The sequence below is a fragment of the Magnolia sinica genome, chromosome 8 (assembly GCF_029962835.1).
Source record: "Magnolia sinica isolate HGM2019 chromosome 8, MsV1, whole genome shotgun sequence".
Taxonomy (NCBI): domain Eukaryota; kingdom Viridiplantae; phylum Streptophyta; class Magnoliopsida; order Magnoliales; family Magnoliaceae; genus Magnolia; species Magnolia sinica.
This window is the reverse complement of record NC_080580.1, coordinates 10,673,725-10,694,202: the sequence shown is the minus strand read 5'-3', so window position 1 is coordinate 10,694,202 and position 20,478 is coordinate 10,673,725. Positions and strand designations below refer to the sequence as shown.

Below are 20,478 nucleotides of genomic sequence, written 5' to 3'. Positions count from 1 at the left end.
ACTTTAACTGTAGAGTGTTGACCAAGTGAAGTTATTTTATTTGACCTTTTTCCACCGAGAAGAAAGTTGATACTCCGGCAGAGAGATGATGCCCGGCCATTTTCAAATTACTTGGAAATTGCATATGTGACCAAAAAGGAAATCAAATTAAACTGTTCAACTTATCGGTCCCTATTTAGATGTACCCCATTTCATTTGATTATTTAATTTTCTACTATAGGATTGACATTTATTGAACGGCTAAAATTGAAAAATTATCCAACGGTCCTATTTCATCAAACAACTATCCACCAATCAGTGGTTAGAATTGTCCCAACAATAAGATTTTGGGGCTATTACTTATCTACAGTTAGCACCACAAACTACTCCGTTTAACTTGAGATAATAGAGGCCTCCAGTTCCGTTTCTCAGTTCCTGCGTATCAAGCATCATGATCCGCCGGAGTATCAAGTAACTGCCCTTTTCCCATATGTAAGGAAGGGGGAGATAATACGCTGCATTTTTAAAGCCCACGCCCTCTCTTCTGCTTTTGGCATTATTACATATCTAGGATAGCATAAGGCTGCCAAAAGAATATTAAAAGGAAAAGAATATTAAAAGGGTGCATGCACCAAAAAGACGGGCTATGGTGGCTTACGCTGAATTTCATACATTGGGTAGGCCCCACCTTGGAGGGTTGACCAAAGATAAATATGGTTATAAGATACTGATTGGACCATGATGCCTTTGGTGCAATAAGATATTTTATCATGTGTTCTCTTTCACTGAATCCTTCTTCTATTTGCACAACATTGTGTTAGGCCCATCATTCAGTAATCCAAACCGTTGCTATTATGGGCTACACAGTAGATGGTCCATGTATTGAAAATACCCGGGAGAATTTAATATCTTTTGCAGCTGCCGACAGATTGATAATTGATGATGCAAATACACGTTCGACAAGAAGGCCAAATATTTTATGGCTAGGATCTTCCAATCTAGATTACTTGTGGTGCATCTGCCAACCTTGTGAGGTGAGGCCCACCATAGTAGCGGTTTGGATAATTAAACGTTGATTCCACTTGATCCTAAACGGTACATATAAGTTTTGGGGCCCATCATTGTATGATACATAACGAGGAATTGTTACATACGTTTAACTAGATGTTAGTGTTATCATTCTTCTTTCTCCAACTCTAACCGTTAATCTTGATGGTCACGGAAAAACATATGGCAATTATCAGACGGGATTCCTCTACAACACTTGCTTTATGCAAGCTCAGAAACACCCGAGCTCTTTGGAGCTTATCATGTTGTAGATGTAAAATCCACTCCATCGATCAGACCAACTATGTGATTTTAGTACCTGGAGCCAAAAATTAACCAGGTCCACTGCACAAGTGGGCCACAACATAGGAAACAATAGGGATGGGATGATAGCTATAGGTTTGTGTGTGGGGCCATCATGATGTATATCTTTCATCAAATTCATTCATCATGTTTGACTCACCTGGATGAAGGAAAGATACATAAACCACCGCAGTCTAACACTCAAGCGGGCTGAAACGTGTGAACTTAAAGGTTTTAGGTGCAATCTTACTTTTAAATTTTATTATTTTACTTTTATTTATTTATTTATTTATTTATTTATCAGGCCTAATCTCTAGCTTGTACAATGAACACAACAGTTATCACCTGATAGATGGAGTGGATTTCACATATAAAAACATGGTGGGCCCTGAACATCACCTGTGTTTTACGTGGTGTGTAAAGCAAGTGGTGTAGACTAGTCGGGCCTGTGATTTTCATGTCAATTGCTATTAGGTCGTTTTTGCACCGTAGAAAGACATTGACAAGCTTTCATGGGCATGTAATTACTGGTGGTTTTTGGTTTTCTACGATAGGATATGGTCCAAACATGAGAAATGACTTCTCACCCAACTCAAAGCTCCTGCCAAGAGGCCCCCCATCACTTCCCTTCAAGCAAACTATCTCCTCGTTTTCCCCTAACCACCCTAATGAGGTTTCCATAGCTAACTACATGTGTGACAAAAATATTAGGTCAAGAGTCTGTGTGCTTTTGCCACATACTCATCCACCATACATCTAGCGTACATACGTTAATCCAGACTATTCAGATTGTCAACCCCAATGTCGATGGGAGAATGGACCAAAAATAGTAAAGATCAGACGATCTCTACCATTTAAACTAGCCAGTTGAATTAGGATCCTTTGGATGATTTCAGGTGATCGGAATTGTTGGATCAATGCAGCTTCCTGTCCACAGTGGGACAATGATTTGGATGGGGTTGATTTGTGCGTATGCCATGTAGCTTTTATGTTGGATAGATTGCCAATGTCTACAAAGCTGGCACAACATATTCTACTTGGGATAAAAATAAAAGATAATGAATTGGGACGTGCAAGCATACATGTTTGGTATTCATACGGTTGTGAGGATGACAGGATTTGCACCATTAGGTTGAACAACTGCTCTCCTTACAGTCTACTCTTGCCCGGCCTTACACCTACTTCCTCACTTTCATACATACGCATATATACAAGTATATCCACGCATGTACATACCTACATTCCTTATTTATTTATTTGAATGTGGGCTCTTTGAAATTCCAACTGGTGTCATGGCTACGTAACGGTATTGGCTGTTGTGAAATGGAAGAACATGAAAAATGATAAAATAGAACTTGTGGGAACAGACACTGAAGATACTATTGAATCAAGCACTGGTTTCTCAAGTTCTCTCGAATCACATTACTCAATATATTATCTAGGTCTCTACTATTATGGTTTTCAGTGTGTATGAAGATATAAAACCCAAACCGTTCATCATGTTCTGATTGCGGTTAACATAAATATCACAGGTATGCCAAAACTACTTTGTCCACAAAACCCATATACTAAAATGAGTTCCAGTATTATTCATTATGCATTTGAACTCGACTTCCACAGCTCCACTAGAGTTGTCAACCAAACACCCTACTTCATGTATAAAAATTCTTTCTATTTTCTTAGGACGTACCAAGTGTGGAATTGAGTGTTTTCTTGACATTCTGGCTGGCCCTTTGTCTCATGGGCCTAACTATTGATGTACCATAAGCCATAAATCAAGATGGTCTAGTCACCTGGAGGGCCCCACATGCCCATGGAATTCGTACCAATATTGGCCACTCCTTTCAACTGTCCATTTCATCCACGTTCAAGGATCATCCTAAGCAGTGCAATCCTCATCTCAATTGGGGCGAAAATTTTGTGCAAGCATATAGAACACAAGTTTCATCGCACTTAGAATCCAACTTTTTTTTTTTTTTTGTCAGTTCCTTGATGAGTGGCTAATAACAATTGGCCCATCCAAAGTAAACCATCCAAAATACGGCCAGTTGTTATTATCTTTTGGATCTGGGGTCATATTTTCATGATCCAAACCATTGATATAATGGGCCTCACCTTGGATGGGGTGCCCAAGAAAACAATAGTTTCAGGTATGGATATTCAAACTCTTTCATCAACTATGAACTCTTTTCCTTTGAATATAGACCATCGATTTTAACCGTTGTTCAGTGGGGCATTATTTAGCAGGATGTTCTAATCTTTTAAATAATTTTGAGTATCATCCATCCAAGGTGAGGCCCATCAGATCATTGCAACATGGCCCCTAATTCAACAACTACAGCACGATGAAAAAATAGCAATGTGATCATCAGGTGTATTCTAGCAAAACACTCCTGTGTTTATTATCTTATTATGGTTCACATTCCAGGAATTGTAAACGTGGATGGTTGATCATGCCTTGTACTTTCTATGATTAGGGAGCTGAATGGTGGATTGACAGTGGGGTCCACTGGAAGTATGTTCAAGGTTTATAATCTGACTATCTTCATGTCCAAGACAAAGTGGCCCTCCTATCATATCGAGAAGAAAGGAAAAAGGACGTAAGACGTGCGCACCACACCAATCCTTGTCCTATCAAGGACAAGCTCCCCACGGGAAAGGGACGGGAAATCAGACGACACATGGAATATCTTGTTCTGCTGATTGATGCTACCCCAACGGGCAAGACTGTCGGCCACCCTGTTGGCCTCACGAGGGATGTACCTTATGGATATGTCACCCGCAGAACTACTATGGTCAAATTGGTGTTTCCAGTAAATTACATACCAAGGGGTGCTAGCTTTGGAAAAGATAGTCACCATAGATAGGGAGTCGCTTTCAACCTCAATTTTAGAGAAACCCTGTTTAATGCAGATGGAGAGACCGTGAACAACCGCTTTCATTTCCGCCTAGAAACTGGATCCGACACCATACCCTTTAGCAAAGGCAAACTGAAAAATTCCTTTGTCATCCCTACAAACTCCCCCACTGCCAGAAGGGCCGGGGTTTCCCCTGGACAAGCCATCAACGTTGAGCTTCATGGCGCCCCTATTAGGTTTCTCCCATCTAACATAAAACACCGAAGTGCGGGGGCCGGCTGGGGGAGCGGGCCAAGGATCCTCCACCACTTCCCTATCTGCCTTGTTCTTGGTTGGGGGGAGGGGAAAGGCACTTGATATTTGAAAGAGCCAAGACTGGACCTTGTGAATCGCTTGGGATGGGTCGAAGTGGGCCCTGTCAAAACGGAGGGATTCCTAGCGGTCCAGATTTCCCAAAGAATCAGGATCGGGGTGAGCCCCCTGAGGACGCCCAGAAGGGAGGAGTCCTTGGCCATGGCCCACCATTGGGAAGCTCTCAGGCCAGTCGATTGGTTAGGGAGGAGGGCCATCGAAAGAACAGAGGAGGAATGGCTCCAAAGAGAAGATGCCAGATCGCCAACCATAAAGAGATGGTCAAGGGATTCCTCAGAGTGGGAGACGTTGCAATAGACACAAGAGGAGGCCAAATGCACGCCCTTCTTCTTGACGTTGGAGTCCACAGGGACGACATTGTTCAAGACTTTCCAGCAGAATACAACGACCTTAGGAGGAAGGTGCGGGTGCCACGTCCACCTGGCCCAATTACGTTCCTGACCATGGAGGTGAGAGAGCTCCCACGCTGATTTGACGGAGAAATTACCTGACTTTTCTCTCGTGTAGACTGCTTGATCCTTGCCTGATTTTAGCGCAATACCTTCTACGAATCTTGACCTTTAACTGGTGATTATCATCGTTCTGGTGGTTAGATTAATCCCAAACCGAACATCAACCATTAAAATGGCCTTGGGACCTATTTAAGTGAGTCTCAACGGTATATTCAATTACTAGAAGGTAAAGATTGTCAAACGGTGGTGTAACACCACGAAAATTGGGGGTCGTGCATACACTCGGGTCCCAAGTTCTCGAGTATCACTTATGACCAATTTTGTTGTTTTAAGTTTAATCCAGTTTAATGCGCAGCAAGGAATTACTTAGGGCATGAATCACAATCACACCTAAACTACTAAAATGGAAGCGACTAAAGATATACAAGTCCAAAAATATAATTATGGGTCGCACAAGGCGTTGCCCAATAAAATTACAAAAAAAATAATATGTCCGAAAAGAATGATGTGCTGAGTCCCCTACTCAGCGATCCAAATCCGTCCACAATATCTACGGCGAACCGCCCATCAACTGGAAGTAGGACATCTTGTCCTCCTTACAACTCGTCCTCCACATCCAGACTCGCTCCGTCATACTCCTCGTACTCTTGTTGAAAAGTCTGAGAGTGAGTGATCAACTCAGTGGGTGCTATTAATCTTAAGTTACATCAAGCATCAATCATATTATGAATTTAATGAAAGACAAACATTCATAAGTCCTTAACTAATCTTGTTAATGCATATGCATGATAAATGATATGATGCATGATATTGCCACAACACTCCCTCGAGCGACTCTGTCTAACGATTGCACATGACTAGCACTCCTTCATTGCGACTTCAACTGCCGAGTCGTCAAATCCTAGCTAATACAATGTATGAACAATGTTAGCCAGGTATTTAATTAGTTCTGTTCATCCAGTAGATTTGAGAAACTGGTACACCCCACATATCAATACCCACAACTAGTTGCGAGACCAAGGCCCCTCGACGTGCGAGGCTAGGACCCCACGATCCTTGATCCCGTCGAGTTTCTCATTCCCGACTTCAAGCACATGGGGAGTGTTGAGAAAAGGGATTGCTTGCGATCACTACGGGGAGGCTCGTCACCCCAGCGTAGGCCGACAGCACGGACACAGTGTCCCATTCCACCATGCCCAGCTCACGAGTCAGTGGATCGGTTTCAATTTAGTTATCAATGGGTTACAACGGTTGAAGGGTGTTCCAGGTTCCATGTATATGTGACCAGACAGGGTTAACAAAACAAGATTGGTCAGTAAGCAGACTAAACAACACGGGTTCAAGCGAGTATGTGACAGATAACATCGGGTACCAGCAACCCCTGTAGTCTAAGTACTGTCGCTCGTATGCACCCACCCCAAATCTACGGGTTTAGCCTCAGGACAGTCCTACCAACGGGACCACTGTTTCTTTCCTCGGATTCCTGACCAACCCAAGAGTTTGATAGTATTCAATAACATTTCAATAATTAGGGTTATCGACTAACATAATCAGTATTATGCATTCATATTTCCCAAACCAAATTTCAGATTTCCCACAAAGCAAATACTAACAATATTATGAAATAACGGTGCATGTGTTGTGGAGGTTAGTGAGGAAAGCAAACATTTCATATATTTCCTAATACCAAAATATACACAAGGGTTAGTACATCAAACATGTTATGGGGAATCATCATACAAGAATTGAGCAAGGATTATACAACCAATCATCAATTTCATACCCAATCATGTTGAGAAACATCAAACATTAGATTCATATTAAAATTGGTGCTAACCCACCAAAGAACAATAGTTCGCACCTTGTGACGTTTCGCCCAACTCATGACGCTCCTTGGGTTAGAAAATTATGGGAAAATAATTCCTATATCAATTTAGAAGTAATTAGGTAAGATTCATACAATTTATTTTAGAAAAACTTAGGTTTGGGAGTAGATTTTGTTTCTTACCTTCCAATCGCGAATGAAGCGGATTCGGCGGAGGAAAATGATCGACGCTAGGGCTTGATTGGAGGAGACCGATGAAGGGGAGCACTAAAGCCTCCCCCACCCTACTCTCTCTTCTTCTCTGCTCCTCTCTCTTCCTCTTTCTCTCTCTCTTTCTTTTCTCTAGGATAAAATCGTATGGGGAGAGGGGGTGCCCAAATGAGGCCCTTTTATAATGTTAGATTTGGTGTAAATGGCCCCAAGGGCTAGGTTTTTACTATACTAGACCTATGAGAGGGTCTTTTTAAGCTCTAGGGCCCACTATGGGGTGTACATATTGATATACACCGTAGAATAGTTAGCCCTAATGATGATCTATATATGTATATAATCGGCTTGCCATTTGGATGCGCCGATCGATAGATGTGATTAGAAGTCAGTTCAACGGTCACCGATAGTCGATCGGGGCCGCGACTATAAAGATATGATCAGGGAAATATCCTTACTCCATGAAAAAAGTTTGGTTATAAACCGACGGTCCAAAATCCTCAACTTTGCATAAGAGTGGAAGATCCAATTCACTGAAGTTTCAGTTCATTCTTTTAGGGTATTTGCACTTCTCATGCACTCATCCTTTAACTCAAGTTGAGTGGTTCTGGACAGCACCTAGGTCCGACTCCTACGATGGATGTCAAGCCCAGTAAGACGGATATTATTCTATAGTTTTGGAACTAGTGGCCCACTAACGAGCGGTTTAGAACTTGTTCAGAAAATCGGGGCATTTCTATAATGAATTTGGTAGTGGAATTTCTCGTGGGCCATTATTAGGGTTTGGATTAACTATGTTCATAGTGTGGTCTATTTATAACTAGTGAAAGTAGAGATTTGGTCATGATTACTCTAAACCGTCGGTTTTAGGCTAAAAGAGTAACGGGGTTGATTTGGTCTATTAGTCAAGATCCGGGCCTTATCTGACTCGGCCACGGTTAGATCTTTAATTTAGTCATGATTGTCTTGATTAATTAGCGATGGGTCGGTTAGATTTGGGTCATACGTGAGTAAATCATGGGGCTACATCTGATGTTCAAGTGATCGGGCGGATTCGATGGCTTCCTACGGTTAATTAATCGGACTTGTGCAATTTTTTTACTGTTTCACCCATGTTTAAACTATCATTAAGTGCTAATGGTCATTAAGTGACATTATAAGTTATCATTCCAGACATTGCTATTGTCGTCTCCCAGTAAAAGATGGGAGTTGTCTTCGACAAGATGGAGAAGCTTCCTGATACCTTTCCACGCTGGGGAATCAATGTTGCGCTGACTAGCGGATTCACGGGAGTCGTTGATCATGTATTTGGATCTCATGAATTTCGCCCAAAGAGTGTTCTTATGGGCAAAGAAGATGGTCCACGCCCGCTTGAGCCTCAGGGCAGCCGAGATTTCTCTTAAGGGTTTTATGCCGAGCCCACCCTCCTTGGTGGGGTAAGTAATACGCCTCCAACTTACCCAGTGGAATTTTTTACTCCCTTCAGACCACCCCCAAAAGAAGTCTGCGAGCTTGGATTCTAGGGTCTGCAGCATCTTAATTGGAACATCAACCGCCGCGAGAATATGGACGGGGATACTAGAGAGGACATGCTTGATGAGAGTTGTTCTGGCAGCCTGATTAAGGAAGCGGGCCTTCCAACTTGAGATCCTGGACTAGATTTTCTCAAGAAGGGGATGAAAGGAGGCTGGGCGGGCTCTACCTTTGGCGAGAGGGACACCGAGGTAGAAGAAGGGGGCGGAAGAACAAGTAATACCAGTCAACCTTTCAATGTTATGAGTCCTCAACAGCAGCATCTTGGAAGACGCCAGAAAGCTACTCTTGGAGTTATTGATCTTGAGGCTTGAAATGTTCTTGAATTTCTGGAGGAAGGCCACTAGATTTCTGATGGAGGAGCGGCTATCGTTGGTGAAGATGGTAGTGTCGTCCGCAAAGAGGAGATGGGATGGAGGCAGGCTTCTACTTCTGGTTCTGTAGGGCTGGCAGGCGTTGGACGCGGTCAGCTTCTTTAGGCCCCGGCTGAGCACTTCCATGACTAGAATAAAGAGGCTGGGACAGAGGGGATCTCCCTGACGCAGCCCTCTCTCGGATTTAAAGAAGCCAGACGACTCACCGTTGAAAAGCACTGAGAACCATGGGGTCGGCCAACATTGTTCAGCAATGGAAATCCACGCCTAACTGAAGCCAAATTTTTGCAGAACCGCCATAAGGAAGGGCTAGCTGACACAGTCGTAAGCTTTCTCAAGATCAATTTTGAGGATCAGGTTACTTCCCCTGACTTTCATGTCCAAGTCACGGAAGATTTCCTACGCCAGGGCAATGCTGTCGGCTATAGACATTCGGTGCACCAATAGAGCATTTGAGCCGTGATCGAATTCGATCCAAAGTCTAGATGTTCTGTCAATCGTCTCAGCTGATGGAAATGACGGCAGGTGTTAAGGGTCAAATATTGCATACTAGACCCCAATTATTACCTGGATTTACGAACATGATACTGTTTAATGGCTCAATTTAATCGTGTTTGTGATGCAAGGTGTATTTATGAGCTTAGACTGAAATAGGGTACAGCATGGATTTAACGCTCCGATGACACCAAAGGCAAGGGACGGACCCCGGGGATCAAGATGGATAGATTTACATGGCGAGATCCGAGAAAAATAGAGAAACCGAAACTCAAATGGCTTAAAAAGGGGTCTAGAATGTAAGATCACAAGGTTCCTACCATCCGTTCGACTCGAAACTCTATACATAGCCATAGGACCATAAATAAACCGTACAACTCAGATTTGACCCATTAGATCCTTGTGGAAGTGGCCCAATGGATACATCAGCCCCTAAAAGCTTGATTTGGGGCCCTCCTGCTGTCCAAATACACTTCAAATTTGGTCCCCGCGGTTAAAATGAGATGGGGAACAAAATGGACGGTGTAGATTTATCAAAAGAATCAATGTGGGACCCAATTTACGTGAGTGCGTGTGCACAGCACACGTACACTCACAGTGCACCAAATCTGGTCAAACTGGTCAGCCACCACTGACCCGCTCAAATTCGAATTAATAAGGATTTCACAATCCTGTTGCGAAACAGAGGCTGCAGTTCATTCTTGTGGGCCATCATCGCAATTTAAAGGTCCGATCGGGACCGTCCATCAGAGTTCTACAGGTCCACTAACTATTACCTAGGTGAAAATTTTCTAAGAAGCAGCATGTATTAGATTTTGATCGTCGAAACGTAAGATGGACGGTGGAGAAGAAAACCATGGGGACCACACCGAATCTAACCCAAAACCAGTCAATTACAAATGGTTTTTCTCCATAAATCCAATGAACGGTGTGGATTCATCTGAAAACATCACAGTGGGGCCCACCGAACACGTCAGCGAATTCTCATGCGTAATTACGTCTGGGAAAATTAGAATTTCAAGAAAGCAGTGGCCCACCATCATTAATCGGATGTATGATCCAGACCGTCCATCTTGTATACCATCTAAAACCGTCGAAAGGGACATGTGTTTAATGTTTTTTGTGGACGCTAGGAGAACCAGCGGGAGCAGCATTCTTCGATTTTCTTCACTATGTGTGTATGGTGCTGCGTAAAGAATTCGCATCCACCGACATCTCCAAGCCAGCCGACTTGTTCCAGCCTATAAAAGACATGAGAGAGAGAGTGGAGAGGGGGGGAATGGACAAACTGCTACCCCACAAGGTTTCTTTAATCAAACTTCACAACAGCAACAAGAGAAACCTCAAGAGGATCCAATTCTAAAACATTTTGAAAAGCAAGATCTTTTCAATCAGGTATGCTACAAACCTTGCAAGACCTTAACAAAACATTACAAAGACTTAAGGCTAAAAATATGATTAGGAATAAGGGGAGCCTCCCAGCTCAACCTCTTCCCAATCTAAAGCCGCATTATGAAGTTGGCAACCTAAGCTCTTCAAATCAAATGGAGCACACTAAATCCATCACTAGTCTTAGGAGTGGGAAGATTATTGATAAAACCGTTCCAGTTAGGCTCAAAAAGCCTTAGGAATCAGAAGAGGACAACAATGATGGATCTAGTGATGCCCCACAAAAATTAGAACCGAAACTTCTAGAGAAGCCAGTTGCTCCATTTCTCCAACGGTTGGTTGCACCAAAACCTCTCTCTAACTCTCAAGATATTCTAGAGGTGTTGAAACAAGTGAAAGTCAACATTCCTCTACTTGATGCCGTAAAATAAATACCTTTATATGCCAAATTCCTGAAAGACTTATGCACGACCAAATGACGGCAGAGTATTCAAAAGAAGATCTTCTTGACTAAGAAAGTGAGTGCCATCCTAAAGCAAGACGTGCCGTAGAAATTCAAAAATTTCGGTAGCCAAACCATATCATGTGTAATCGTGGACTATCGAATTGATCATGTACTTCTTGACTTATGAGAGAGTGTCAATCTGATTCCTTACTCGGTATACAAACAATTAGGTTTGGGTGAATTAAAACCCACCCTAACCACACTACAACTTGTTGATCGCTCTGTTCGTGTACCAAGAGGGATAATTGAGGATGTGTTGGTCCAGGTCGATAGATTTTACTACCCTATAGACTTTATCATCCTGGACACCGAACCCATCAATAATATGAGCACTCAGATTCCCGTCATTCTTGGTCGCCCATTCCTTGCCACTTCAAACGCAATTATCAATTACAGGAATGATGTCATGACTATGTCTTTCGGGAATATGACATTGGAGTCAAACATCTTTTTTAATAATGGCAAAAACTTAGAGGATGATGACGATTTCCACGACATTAAGATGATTGATTCTTTCGTGGAAGATAGAACGCCTCTAACCTTATCCTCTAACCCTTTAGAGACGTGCCTGACACACTCCCATGACATGGATGATGACATGATTAGGGAGAAATGTGCCTTGCTTAATAATGCGCCGGTACTTGAAGCTAACTAGTGGAGGCCACAATTTAAAGAATTGCCCCAAACTGATACCATGCCTCTATCGTCTAACCTCAAGCCACCAAAGCTTGACCTAAAACCTTTATCCTCTGATTTAGAATATGCTCATTTAGGTCAAGAAGAGATATACCCAGTGGTGATTTCATCTCACCTTGAGAACAAACAAGAGAGTATGCTCATTTCTACTCTCGAAGAAGATAAAGGAGTTATTGGACATATCATCACAGATCTCGATAGGATGAATGAACTCCTTTCAACTAAATGTTTCGACTCTTTGGATGATTGTTTGACACACTTTGCAGATTCAAACGATCCCATGATACAAGAAATAGTGGATGCCTCGCAAGACAATACCTCGGTAGTTGTCACGGACTGAGAGAACCCTTATTCTGAAGTACCTCCTCCCCCAGATCCTGAATGTTTACCATTAAAGGAGGAGGAGCTGAAAATTGAACTAAAGAGTGAAACTTCGGCGTGTGTTGAGACTACACCACCTACTACAAATTTTTCTGAATTTCATCTACTTGTAGTCTCTGATTCATCATGGTGTACTAACTTCAAAATTTTATCTGCCACAGGTGAATCGTATATACTTTGGACACTTCAGACAATTAAAAGAAAACTTTATGCTGAGGTCCCTCAATTTCTTTGGACATTCACGCTCCAGGTCATCCAAGCCTACTGTAAAACAGGCTTTTGGATGGTCTTGTTGAAAAACCTTCTGAGAAATTTACCAAGATACTGGCCAACAGAAGAACCTGAATGTATGATTGAGTAGATTTTACTACTTTCATAGGACTAGAGTAGTTTGCTTTATGTTGTTCTAGGATAGACGATTTTATGCCATTAGGTTAGTTTGCTTGATGCATTGTTTTAGGATAGTTTATTTTCGTTGTTTAGGATAGTCTGACCGACGCCCATGCTACAATCTCTTGAAAAGTCTCTCTCTCGATTCGTTATCCAGGTACTATCTTCTCATTACTTCTCATTTACTTTCATTGTCCCATGTGCATTGCATGCTCATATCTTTTACATTGAGGACAATGTAGATTTTAGGTTGAAGGTGAGAGATTAGGTTTCCTAATCAATATTTTCTTGGTTTTGAGCAAAAATTGTGAAAATATTTCAAAATTTTTCAAAATTTTTCTGAAATTTCTTGTGAATTTGAAGCGATTTTGACGGCCATCTAGGACACTTAGAATTTCAAGATACGTGATGCTGGATTCAGTCTTAGATTCAGTTGTCTGTTAGATTTCACGATTAAGTTTGAATTATTAATATAGAATTAGAAGTTATAAACATTGATTGAGTCATGCTTTCACACGTCACATCTTGCTTTCACATTAAGGTTTCATTTGATTGAAGGGTTAACTTGGTAACCACTAAACATGTAAGAAACCAGCCTGAAAAATTTGCCATCATGATCAATTGAAGAAAAAGAAAATACCTAGCTAAAAAACAGTACCTTTGGAAAAGGTTGGGCGAATAATCTTCACCATAGGTTTGCTCCCTATAGATGTAGATTTAATTCCCCATAGATGATATGTGAAAGGGGTTGGGTGTGCGGTCTTCACCATAGGTTTGCTCCTATAGGTGAGAATTTGATTCTCCTTCTTGGCGTTATTGTTAATGGAAAAATCAAAAGTTGAAAAAATAAAAAGAATGATTCTGTGAGGCAAGTCTTGGTTATCATGAATTCTTTTGTTGATTACTAATGATATCCTGAAATAGAGAAGTGAATTTTAATGATGATAAGTCGAGATTAGACCATGCACCCATGGAACTCGGTGTTTAGAATTGTTCTAATTGATGGATTAATACTTTGAACTTTATTATGAAGTTTATCGTGCACGGAGTCTAGGAGAAAGTAATACCCAACATTCATAAATCTTAGAATTTTCACATCTGGATTATTTTGCAAAATCACTCGAGTTTATAAGAAATTGTCTGTAATTCTCAACTTACTTTTCTCATACTTTGCTTGGGACTAGTAAGATCTTGGTTGGGGGTTGTGTTGAGGGTCAAATATTGCATACTAGACCCCAGTTATTACCTAGATTTACGAACATGATACTGTTTAATGGCTCAATTTAATCGTGTTTGTGATGCAATGTGTATTTATGAGCTTAGACTGAAACAAGATGCTTAAAGTAGGGATTTAATGCTCTGATAACACCAAAGGCAAGGGACAGACCCTAGGGGACCAAGATGGACAGATTTACATGACAGAGATCCGAGAAAAATCGAAAAACTGAAACTCAAATGGCTTAAAAAGGGTCTAAAATGCATGATCACGGGGTTCATACCATCCGTTCGGCTTGAAACTCCATACGTATCCATAGTACCATAAATCAACCGTACACCTCAGATATGAGCCATTAGATCCTTGTAAAAGTGTCCCAAAGGATACATCAGCCCCTAAAAGCCTGATTTGGGGCCCACCTGATGTCCAAATACACTTCAACTTTGGTCCCCACAGTTAAAATGATATGGGGAACAAAATGGACTGTGTAGATTTATCAAAAGAAACAACATGGGACCCACTTTACGTGAGTGCGTGTGCACAGCACACGTACACTCACGGTGCACCAAATCTGGTCAAACCGGTCAGCCACCGCTGACCTGCTCAAATTCGAATTAACAAGGATTTCGCAATCCTGTTGCGAAACAGAGGCTGCGGTTCATTCTTGTGGGCCATCATCGCAATTCAAAGGTCCGATCCGGATCGTCCATCAAAGTTCTACCGGTCCACTAACCATTACCTAGGTGAAAATTTTCTAAGCAGAAGCATGTATCAGATTTTGACCGTCGAAACGTAAGATGGAAGGCGGAGCAGAAAACCATGTGGACCACACCGAATCTAACCCAAAACCAGTCAATTGCAAATGGTTTTTCGCCATTGAACGGTGTGGATTCATCCGAAAACATCACAGTGGGGCCCACCGAACACGTCAGTGAATTCTCATGCGTAATTATGTCCTGAAAAACTAGAATTTCAAGAAAGCAGTGGCCCACCATCATTAATCGGATGTATGATCCAGACCGTCCATCTTGTATACCATCTAAAACCGTCGAAAGGGACATGTGTTTAATGTTTTTTGTGGACGCTAGGAGAACCAGCGGGAGCAGCATTCTTCGATTTTCTTCACTATGTGTGTATGGTGCTGCGTAAAGAATTCGCATCCACCGACATCTCCAAGCCAGCCGACTTGCTCCAGCCTATAAAAGACATGAGAGAGAGAGTGGAGGGGGGATTCATCTTGGACGTGGAGAGGAGCGCGAGAGAAAGAGCCGTGGAGCGGCCCAACTTCATTGGTTTTTCTTCCTTTTCTTTTTCTATTTTTTTCCCTTCAATGTTTTCTTTTAAAAAAAAAAAAGATGTTTAGCCTAATCATGTTTATTCTAGGCTAAACCTCTTAGCTAGGGCTAAGAGGTGAAGCTTGTAGCATGATGGGAGAAGTTTTGATTGTGCCCTTCGTTCAGACTGAACTGATGTTGATTTTAGTTTAATTAAGGGAATGTTTTTTAGTTTTTAATGGTATGTAGTGACTGAAATTACAATGGGTCTGCGATAGCTTTGAGCATTTTCCTTTCCTTTTTATGTTATGACGTCAGGAAACACTGTTGTTCACCATCGTCTCCTGGGCATGGTCGGATGACAGTACCCTTCCTAACCTTCGTACATTGTTGATTGGTTGGTAATTAGTTTAATTTTATTGTTTACTTTGTCTCCTGGGCATAGTTTGGTGATGGAATCCATTCTAATTCATATACCTTTCATCTCTTAAAAACTATATCAAAGTATGTTCAGTTGATTTTCATGGTTACACCCTTCAACTGGATGAAGATGAGACTCTAAGTCCAGTTGAATTCTTGATGCAGGCATAAGATCTCCCTGATCTCTACAAATGGATCCTTTGAATCCCTAGTTTCTTTTTCCTGAATTCTTTAAGTTTTAGATAATTATTTCATCATTATTTTTCAATTTACACTCGATTTAGATTTCATCTCATTCTAGTTCTAGTTTTATTTAGTTTCAGATTACGTACAGGTTTCAATCCCTTGGGATTCGACCTCGGTCTCACCGAGTTTATTACTACATTACAACCCTATACTTGGGGAGTGAACAAGTTTTTAACGCTGTTGCCGGGGATTGACAGTTACATTTTCTGAAATTAATTAGTTTTGGGATTAGTTTAAGATTAGGATTTTTCTAACCTTAGATTTTAGGTTTAGGTTTTCCTGATTTTTAGAAACTAACCTATTTTTCTTGTTGATTCTAATATATACTTTCGAAATTGGTAATATCTTTCTGATTTTTTTTTCTTTCTAACCCTCTATTTCTATATTAGGTTTTGTTTTAGAAAATTTCCTAATTTATTTCATCTTTCCTTTCTTTTATTTTATTTTTAGAGACTTTCTTCTTTTACTTTTAGAAACTAGTTTAGTGATTTCCCTTTCTAGAAAATCTTTCTAATTTTAAGAACTTTTTATTTTTAAATTTTCTATTTTTTTCCTCTAAAATCAGCTTCGGAAGGATGGAGCTTAAACGAGCTGCAATCACCTTGGAAAAATTTTTATATACACAATTGCATAGGCTAATTGGGCGAAATTGAGAGAAGGATTTGGGGGCTGTACATTTTGGGATTAAGCATAAGAGGGAGGCTGTGAAAGCTCGAGGGAATGTACCTCCTTGAAACAGGAACTTGACTGCACGGTGAATGTCCATACCGACAATGTTCCAGTAGGCAGAGAAGAAAGCACCAGAGACCCCGTCCGGCCTGGGGCCCCCATCATCTAGTAGGTCCGAGACAACCTGGCTAAGAGATAATCATTATCTTCCGAGGGGACTAGCTACGGGATAAGGTTGAGGAAGTCGCCAATGGGGTCCGTTGAATCAGCCGAGTAGAGATCTGTGAAGAAATCAGCTGCAGCCTCCTTAAGTTGGGCACGATCCGTAATCTTCATCCCGTTTTGTTGCACTATTTCTCTGATTTGGGAACGACGGATGCAGGCTGAGGCGGAGGCATGAAAGAACTTTGAATTTCAGTCGCCTTCCTTAAGCCAACGGTTTCGAGATTTCTACTTCCAAAACAATTCTTCCAGAGATTCCAGTCAGGCAAGATTCTTTTTCTCTAAATCTAAATTAGACAAGTTGGAAGAAGACAAGTCCGCAATCAACTCCTGCTCGAGCTTCTCCACCTTTGCTGTGGAGTCCTTAATAAGGGAGAAAATGTTCCCAAACTCCTTTGAGTTCCAATGCTTTAGGGCTGCTTTTGTGTTTTTCATCTTGCAGAGGAGATGGATCATAGGGTTAATGAACACTTCCTATTTCCAAGGGTTAAGAACCATCTCTTGAAAACCCTCATGGCAAACCCACCGCCCTTGCTAATGATTCCAACATTGTCACATCATTGACCGATCTCCATTATTTCCAGTAGCCGGGGAAGATGCTGCACTTGGAAGGAAGGAAACATGTGGATCCAGTCCGGGGAACATAGAACACGATCCAATCTAGCCCATTTCCTGCGAGTCCCAGGCTTGTTATTACACCAGGTGAAAGCATTCCCAAAGAAGCCTGCATCAATGAGGGAGGTCTGATTGATAGCGTCGAAGAATTCTGTTGAGCTAGGACCCGCCAGAGAGTTACCACCAATTCTCTCAGATTGGGAAACAACAGCATTAAAGTCTCCACAAACGATCCAAGGGCCTGATAGAACAGAAGCCTGATGCACCAAATCGGCCCATAATTCTCTCTTGCGTAGGTAGGAACATTTAGCGTAAACGCAGGTAATGAAGATAGGCTGATCCAGGAGCGGCGTCGAAGCCCTTAAGGCCAGGAATTGATCGGAGGAAGAAAGAGCGTCGACCTTGATTGAATCATGATGAAAAACCCATATTTTACCTCCCGCCGACGTGTTGGAGATGGCGGTGTAATTCTTCTTTTAACTGAGATTGTGTTGTAGCAGTCGTGCGTTTAACCTTAAGAATGAGCCTGGCTTGATCAGGAACATCAACCAGTTCAGATTCCAGAAGGGAAGCAGCTTCCCTACTCTTCGTCTGCTCTGCTTGCTCGATATCGATAACTTGAGAATTTGTTTTAAGTTCTCTAATTTGACGAATAGTCAAATCTTTTGCTTCTTTTTTGCCCCTGAGAAGCAGATTCTCTTTCTCGAAAACGGCAATTTGATCATCAATGATTGCCTGGGCAGTTGAGGTCCTCTTCTGGATTAGGGTAAGGACCTGGCTGGGCTGTTGATGTTCTTCTTCTCACATAGTGATGCAGGATACCAGAGTCCGGAGGAATATGATTTGGATGGATAAGGTTCCCTCCCTGAGCACTGTCTGAGTCACAGTTGGAGCAGTCGAGGAAGTAAGGGGATAAATCTACATGGATATTTCCCACGTTCGGTGTAAGAGTGTGAGGGGTAGACAATGGATTCAGCTGAGAAGGGGAACGCTCTCCTGAAAGGGGCCCTGGCTCTACTTCTTGGTCTAGAGAGGCCGAGGTCAGGTTGGGGTTGTCGTGGGTTGGTAGGTCGTTCCCAGTATTAATGTTAGTTGTCGAGGTAGGAAGGAAGGCCGCTAGGGAGGGGTCAATGCCATCAGAGAGGGAGGGGGCATTGCCATCAGAGAGGAAGCATTTAGGCAAAGGGGTAGTGGGGAGCTGAGCGGGGGGGTGGGGTGGAACATGAGGGTGGGGGCTTAGGGATAGGATTGGAGGGGATGGGTGCAGGGTGAGATTGAATCTGAGGGGTTAGGTAGGTAATCAGGGAAGCCCCAGGCTGTAGACAAGGTGAGAATTGATGGTGGAGATCTAGGATCCTGTAAGGTTGTGAATCCCTTACAGGGAAGGCAACGGCTAGGGGTTCAGCCACGTCAGGGGATTCAGGGGTGAAAGGGTTCTCAGAGGCCGCGCCTACCAGAGGACCGGGAACCAGACTCGCCAAGGAGTCTGAAACATGGGAGCTCTGAGAGGCATTTTCTCGAGTAGATGGAGTGCAATGCAGAAGTTGCCCTCTATCCTGGTAAAAGGCAGACAGGACCCAATCCCTAGTGTTTTGGCCCTTATCAGGTGGTAATATAGGTGATTAGGAGGATGCCCGAATTCATTATCAAAATTTTCTAAGATCCCTATGATTGGAAAGTCTCGACCGGCTACCTTAAGGTGGCAAGAGCTGTGAATATCCACTCTTGGTTTGAGAATCACTTGAACTCTGCCAAATGCCTGAAAAGGTCATATCTAGTAGAGGAGTCCACCTGAACTACTCTTCCAAAATGTTGCCCGATATCTACAATCGTCGACTCGAACCAAGCATGGGCAAGGATCCCATACAACCTGATCCAATGGCCATCATGGCCAATCACCGCACGTGGATGCCAAGGTTCCACCCTGTGGATACCCATTTTAGTGCAAAGTCTGAAGTGAATGAGACCAGCTCTTCTTTGGATTTGAACGTGATAAAAAAACTATCCGAATCTATTCGTGCGATGTTAATTGCTGCTGCTGAGGACTCGCAACAGGTGGATGATGAGGGTGTTTGGGGATGTGAATCCCATAAGGGACATCACCAGCTTCCTTCTTCTGAACTCTACCGCGACCCAATCTGCTATAACCGTGAAGGAATCCGCAAGGTAAGATTGAGAGGCTTTAGGAGGGGTTTGTTTCTTGAGGATCTCAGCGTAGTGGTGAGGCTGGGGCTGGGTGGGTTCGGGGTAGTGGTGACGTTGGGGCTGGGTTGGTTCGGGGTTTTGTCGAGTGATAAGAGTGGGTTTCGTCAGAGGCCTGGATTTGGAGATTGCTGCTTGAACAGAGACAACCCTCCCATTGATTCTCTTACCATTAAGCACTCCAATGGCAGCTCGAGCTTCGGCTTCGTAGAGGTAGCGGACGAATCCATAACCCCTTGGTTTGATAGATCCAGGTAAAGTGGGAATCACTACCAAAAAAAGGGGCAAAGGATTCAGAAGATGATTCCCACATCTTCCCTTGAAAAATCAAAGGGGAGGTTGCCGATGAAGACCGTGAATTCGGGAGAAGGATTGTATGCAGGGGCAGCCGCTGTAGCTTCTGCGGAAAAACCGGAGGTGGGTTTATGGTTGGGGAAGGGATTTGGAAGACGCCCCTTTTTTCTGGTAACCCTTGTCCAACTCATTCGGCCACTACTCATACACACCTTTGGAATTGTAAACGTGGATGGTTGATCATGCCTTGTACTTTCTATGATCAGGGAGCTGAATGGTGGATTGACAGTGGGGTCCACTGGAAGTATGTTCAAGGTTTATAATCTGACTATCTTCATGTCCAATCCATGAGATTTACACAATGACATGATGTACAGGATGTGTACTATATCCTTCGCAAGAACTACCTATATCCATCTTGGTCCTTTTTAGCCTTCTCCATGTTATTTTAGAGCCTTTATCTTATATCAACTCACTTCTAGCTTGTGGTTCGCTATTCATGGCTAAATTCAGT

General features: G+C 42.5%; 1 protein-coding gene across 1 annotated transcript; it reads right to left on the bottom strand.

The window, feature by feature from the left end:
• Window positions 1–8,197: 8,197 nt before the first annotated feature.
• LOC131254127 (uncharacterized mitochondrial protein AtMg00310-like) lies at window positions 8,198–9,076 on the bottom strand. The gene is made up of 2 exons (XM_058255132.1): window positions 8,808–9,076; window positions 8,198–8,693 (listed from the first exon to the last, which is right to left on the bottom strand). Exons 1-2 carry the CDS (start codon window positions 9,074–9,076, stop codon window positions 8,198–8,200), a joined length of 765 nt encoding a protein of 254 aa, XP_058111115.1.
• Window positions 9,077–20,478: the final 11,402 nt, after the last annotated feature.